Source organism: Eutrema salsugineum, unplaced genomic scaffold (genome assembly GCF_000478725.1).
Source record: "Eutrema salsugineum unplaced genomic scaffold, Eutsalg1_0 scaffold_32, whole genome shotgun sequence".
In the NCBI taxonomy this organism is placed as follows: domain Eukaryota; kingdom Viridiplantae; phylum Streptophyta; class Magnoliopsida; order Brassicales; family Brassicaceae; genus Eutrema; species Eutrema salsugineum.
Window position 1 is genome coordinate 76663 of NW_006256742.1, and position 6415 is coordinate 83077.

General features: G+C 29.6%; 2 protein-coding genes across 2 annotated transcripts in view; both read right to left on the reverse strand.

The window, feature by feature from the left end:
* LOC18014226 (agamous-like MADS-box protein AGL80) overlaps nucleotides 1-846 on the reverse strand; it is a 1078-nt gene extending 232 nt beyond the window's left edge. Inside the window, exons 1-2 of the mRNA XM_024154007.1 lie at nucleotides 270-846; nucleotides 1-194 (exon numbers count right to left, since the gene is read on the reverse strand). Of these exons, the coding sequence (XP_024009775.1) occupies nucleotides 1-194; nucleotides 270-846 (771 nt within the window). The remainder of the gene's footprint in view (nucleotides 195-269) is intronic.
* Nucleotides 847-5135: 4289 nt separating this feature from the next.
* LOC18014227 (agamous-like MADS-box protein AGL80) lies at nucleotides 5136-6152 on the reverse strand. Its single transcript, XM_006396125.1, has one exon. It carries the CDS (start codon nucleotides 6150-6152, stop codon nucleotides 5136-5138), a length of 1017 nt encoding a protein of 338 aa, XP_006396188.1.
* Between the last annotated feature and the right edge of the window lie 263 nt (nucleotides 6153-6415).

A 6415-nucleotide genomic window follows, 5' to 3' on the forward strand; every position in this document is an offset into this window, starting at 1 on the left:
GTTATCCATATACTCATATGCATCATTCATTTGGTCAGGATGGTTCATCATCTCCATAAAAGGTTGTTGTTGGATCCGACTATGAATTTGATTCAGGTTCATATTTCGAGTTTGCTCATAGAATCCAACATGTGGAGTGGCAGTATGACGAAATTGTTGATGTTGATGATGATGTTGCTGTTGCTGAATAGAGTTAAAAAAAGGTGCGGCAGCAGCGGATGAGAAAGAAGAATAAACCTCATGAATCGTAGCGGCTGGAGCGGCTGGAGCAGTTGTAGCCGAAGCAACTGCCAAAGATCCAATGCCTTCAAAAGAATGAGCCATAGCCGCAGTGACAGCAGTATTAGAAGATTCACCCATCTCCATACTAGAACTCTCCAAAATCTCGATCTTGCGATTAATATCTTTTTGATATTGTCCAGTCACATAACCTAATTCATTGAGATCCAAAATATTGAGATGAAACCTCTCCAGGCTTCCATCCCAACATTGGAACATGATTTCAATCATCTCTTGCTCCCTGTTATCCTTCTCCTGCCTCCTCAGATTCTCAGACAATTTGGCGATCCTCTGTCTGAGAAAGGTCTCTTGGTCCACCATTTTTTTTTGTTGGTCCATCTCCGGCAACGTCTGGAAATCCGAAACTACCCTTCGCACACCAGAAATCGATGGCCAGACATCTGGATTGGACGTATAGGGACTGTAGATGATGGCACAGGTAGTGACACCACATAGAGTCGAGATTTCCTTCACTTTCTTCAGAATGCCTTTCTTTCTTTTTTGAAAGGTTGATTTCCTGGACGAGTTATTTTCAATGAAAGCAAGCTTCACCTTCTTCCTCGTCATGATGGACTTTTTTAAAAAAATGTTTCTCTTTTTTTGTATGTTTATTTGTTTGTGTTAGTTGTGAACTAAAATCATGGATGAGTTGTGTTATATAGTAATGGTGGAAAGGGGGGGTACAAAGATTTGTTCTCATTTATTATAGATATTATTATTTTATAGATAGGGAGAAAAATAAAAAATAAAATAATAATTATAACTAATACAGTTATGAATCCTATTTAATTATTTTTTCTATCTTAGTCACTTATATAAACAAGATGACATTAGTAAAAAGTGTACATTAATGTTAAAAAAAAATATTTGTAGATATTTGAGATAATATCTAAGATTTGGTTTAGTAAATGGGTCAAAGTTTCTTTTTAATATATTTCTGGAATTAGTTTTCTTTACTGGAAACTTTGAATGTGATTTATTTTGACTTGTAAAGTCACCACAAACTAAAGCATTATAAATATTATTCGCTTAAGTTCATAGTTAAAAATCTAATGTTTTGAATTTATATATTATATCTAGGTTAGAAACATAAAATAGCCATTTTGAAGAGTGATTTTTTTCATAACTTAAATTATAGGAGTCTAAAGATATAAAAATAGTTGGTGTTTTTTAAATGATAAAAATGTAGTTTAGGGAATGGAAGTTGAAAATAGATTCAAAATTGGAAAACATGAGAGAATATTTTTTTTCCAGCTTGTGTTGTAGTTGTCAGATTATAAGTTCACACTTGGTAATAAATCTGAGTATATATTATACTTAAGTCAAAAATCTTATTTTCTTAGATCAAAAATTTCCATAAATAAATAGAATAATTTGATTAATCAAAAATCAATTATTTTACCAAGAGTTTATACAATTTTGAAAAACAAAATAGTTATACATTTATCAAACTATTGCATAGTTAAATTATTTTTAATTTATTATTAATAAAATAGTTTTGAAACAAAATTTTATTATATTTTAATCTTGTTAAAAATATTTTTTATTTTTTTTTAATTTTACGAAAAATAGTAAAAACATATTACTAGATCAATATTGACAACATTTTCTCTTTTAATAATATTGAAAAATTAGTATGAAAAAATATATTTTGTGAAAGATATACTGACATATCTGGAATTATGAACATTTTATTATTTTAGGTTGATTATTCATTTGGTCAATTCATTGATAGATAGACATATTTATGTAGTGCTCATAGAAATACAATGTAACAAAATCTATTCAAATCTCTTTGTTTTTGAAAAATAGCATTTTGTTTTTACACTCAGTGAAAGATATACTGGCATATCTCTTTTAATAGCAATATATACTGGTATATCTCTTTTTGTAACAATTATATTTGAATAGATTTTGTTACATTGCATTTTTTATCAGCAATACATAAATACATGTATCTATCAATTAATTGACTAAATGAAGAAACTACCTAAAATAATCTAATGTTCATAATTTCAGATATGCCAGTATATCTTTCACTGAATATTTTTTTCTTAAATGAATATAGATTCATGTATTTATGTATTGCTATTAAGAAATACAATGTAACAAAATCTATTCAAATATAATTGTTTTTGGAAAATATCATGTTGTTCTTACCCATTAAATTATTTCTTAAATCTTTATATATGTTCATATCGAAATAGGCCTGGTCTTGAAGTGAATGGAATAAAATTATTACTTTGACCCTTATACTTTTAAATAACTTTGTGAACCCAATTATCTAATTAAGTTCTGGTTAAAATGGTGGTATAGTGTGTTAATTTTTGAGTTTGTGTCTCGTTATTTGCTACAAAAATATTCATGTGTTACATGTATCGATAAGAAATGTGTTTGGCTTGGCGCATTCCAAATTAGAATATCTATATCCTTTTAGGTTTTTCTACACATTCAATATTGAATTATATAAATGTTCCTTTTATAGTGTTCAATAAGAGTATTCAATCCCAAACAAACTACATGTATAACTTTATACACATTAAAATAAGCAAATGATAAGCTATGATTTAGAAGTTTTTGTTTTAAAATTTGATTTATTTCATTCAACGGGTTACTTATCCTATTATATCTTAGATAATATTTAAGGGATTATGATATTACTTTCGTATAGATATGTTTAACCCTAAAGATTTATCAAGGTATATTTTGAGACTTAAAAAAGGGAAATAAAAGAGAAGTTCCTTTATAAATCATAGATTTAATTCATTTATCAAGTTTAATTTTTTACTGTTGTTGTAAGATTTTCAAACTAAATGATTAAACTTGAGACTAATTCATTATAATTTTTTAATATCTATAGATAGATATATCACTAACATATTTCATAAGTCACTGTTCTTGTTTAAGTAGCCAATCTAACGTATGATAATTATGGATATGCACATATACAAACTGAAGATACTCTCTATATGTGTCAAAAAAACATTATCAATTTTATTGGTGATTATACATGAATATATATATATATATATATCTAAAATTCTATATTGGCCATTCTCACATTCTTCATGGTTTTAGTGAGTCAATATAGATCAATGCTTTAATGCAAGTCAAACACGATAAGAGTACAGTTCTGATATAGCAGATCTGACTAGTTTAAGTGTTGAATCATTGCAAGAGAACATTATGTAGTTATAATATAGACTCAGTAACCATATATTTGATTAATGAGACTTAATTCAGTAACCACATATTTTATGAATAAGACTTTATTTAGGAAAATTTGGGGTTCTTTTAAAGCATAGATAAATTAGCTAGCATGTTTGGTTACAAAAATAAAATAAAAAGCTAGCATGTTATATTCTTTAAAATTATATCGATCTGTACATTTGTGTATATTGATCTATAGAACTGTATATATTCTCCATCTCTCTTCAACATGTTATTTCATTATGAATATGGACTTCTGTAAAAAAAATATAATCAGTTATATAGACACTATGATACTTCATAATATATGATGTTAAAAGAAACATATGGACACAGTTTGCTAATGTATTTTTATTAATTATTAATAATCATACCCAACACAAACGGATATATATATATATATATATCTATAATTGGTACACATTGATATATTTTCATGAAAATTAGTTACTTGTTTCTTGCGCAGCTAGAGAGTTGAGAAAGACTATGAATCTTGATTTACCTCATCCATCTAGAGAACTATAATACATATATGAAACAAAAAAATTCATAAAAAAATATATATATTATTTCCTGAACCAGGAGATAAAAAATATCTTCTTATATCCAAAAATACAGATATAAGCAGAGAATAAAATCCATGAACAATGAAACAAAATATCCAAAAAACTTTTATAATTCTCAATTTTTTTACAAGAACATTTTTTCTACGAAAACAATATTTCAACATATTTTACATAGATTTTTTTCACGTTGGAATATAATTAATCAAAAACCAAAGAACAAAAAATCTCGTAAAACAAAAACAGAGAAAAAAGCAACCATATAAATAAAGCATCAGTCTCCAATGGTTCCAACATGCTTCCACTTCCGAGTTTCTCAATCTTAAATATCTTGTGGCACATACTTCTCGATATAATCTCATGAAGCCATGTTGGTCCACCCGTAGCCAAATATGATTGGAAACAACCATCCCTTGTAAAGCTTTTTACGATGTCCCAAGGGATCCTATTAGATTTTAGATTTTTCATCATAAGAAGATACAATTAAACACATAAACTAGGAGCTAAATGTTTGCTGTTAAGGAGCTATTAAAAATAGAATAAACCCTAATCCACATTTCTTATAGATTAAAAAATATATATTTTAAATATACAAAATTCATATATACGATAAATTACATACATTTAAATAGTGATCACCTGCGTTAATGACATTCCAACTATTTTTAGCTAAAATATAAATTAGACATTTGATTAGAAAATTCATTTTGAAATTTTATGTAAAACTTAGTACCAAATTTGGTAATATATTATGTAATCACCATTACCCTAGATTCTAACTCCAATATCTTAGGTAAACTTAAACTAAAAGAAAAATAAAATGTATTTTGCACTTTAGAATAGTTTTTTATTTTACTTATCAGACTGTGAACATTTATTCTCAAAATGCTAACGAAATCATATATTATTTAAATAAAAATGACACATCACAAATCCATAAAATGAAAAATCATAATCATTCAGATAGTAAAATAAAACCACAACAATATTAAAAACAGCTACAAAAAAAAATTAATCGCAAAAGCACTTGAGAATAATTTTATTTTTTTGCTTATTAAAATGTGAACGTCTATTCTTGAAACCCTAATGGAACCATGTATTATTGGTAGGATTTGGACTGGTAACATGGATGATACTGCTTGAGTTGACTGTGGTCAGAGCAGTAGAGGAATCACTGGGGATTTGCTGTTGTTGCTGGTGCTGGTGGTGGTGGAAGGAGTTGTGGAGGTTGGGGTTGTGGCGGTTATCCATATACTCATATGCATCACTCATTTGGTCAGGATGGTTCATCATCTCCATAAAAGGTTGTTGCTGGATCCGACTCTGGATCCGACTATGAATTTGATTCAGGTTCATATTTCGAGTTTGCTCATAGAATCCAACATGTGGAGTGGCAGGATGACGAAATTGTTGATGTTGATGATGATGTTGCTGTTGCTGAATAGAGTTAAAAAAAGTTGCGGCAGCAGCGGATGTGGAGGAAGAATAAACCTCATGAATCGTAGCGGCTGGAGCGGCTGGAGCAGTTGTAGCCGAAGCAACTGCCAAATATCCAATGCCTTCAAAAGAATGAGCCATAGCCGCAGTGACAGCAGTATTAGAAGATTCACCCATCTCCATACTAGAACTCTCCAAAATCTCGATCTTGCGATTTATATCTTTTTGATATTGTCCAATCACATAACCTAAGTCATTGAGATCCAAAATATTGAGATGAAACCTCTCCAGGCTTCCATCCCAACATTGGAACATGACTTCAATCATCTCTTGCTCCCTGTTATCCTTCTCCAGCCTCCTCAGATTCTCAGACAATTTGGCGATCCTCTGTCTGAGAAAGGTCTCTTGGTCCACCATTTTTTTTTGTTGGTCCATCTCCGGCAACGTCTGGAAATCCGAAACTACCCTTCGCACACCAGAAATCGATGGCCAGACATCTGGATTGGACGTATAGGGACTGTAGATGATGGCACAGGCAGTGACACCACATAGAGTCGAGATTTCCTTCACTTTCTTCAGAATGCCTTTCTTTCTTTTTTGAAAGGTTGCTTTCCTGGACGAGTTATTTTCAATGAAAGCAAGCTTCACCTTCTTCCTCGTCATGATGGACTTTTTAAAAAAAATGTTTCTCTTTTTTTGTATGTTTATTTGTTTTTGTGTTAGTTGTGAACTAAAATCATGGATGAGTTGTGTTATATAGTAATGGTGGATAGGGGGGTACAAAGATTTGTTCTCCTTTATTATAGATATTATTATTTTATAGATAGGGAGAAAAATAAAAAATAAAATAATAATTATAACTAATACAGTTATGCTCTATATATTTCTTTTTTCTATCTAGGTGCTTATATAGAAGAAGATGACAT

Coding starts and splice junctions, on each gene's coding strand:
- LOC18014227 (XM_006396125.1), bottom strand. CDS start 6,152: ATGACGAGGAAGAAGGTGAAGCTTGCTTTCATTGAAAATAACTCGTCC.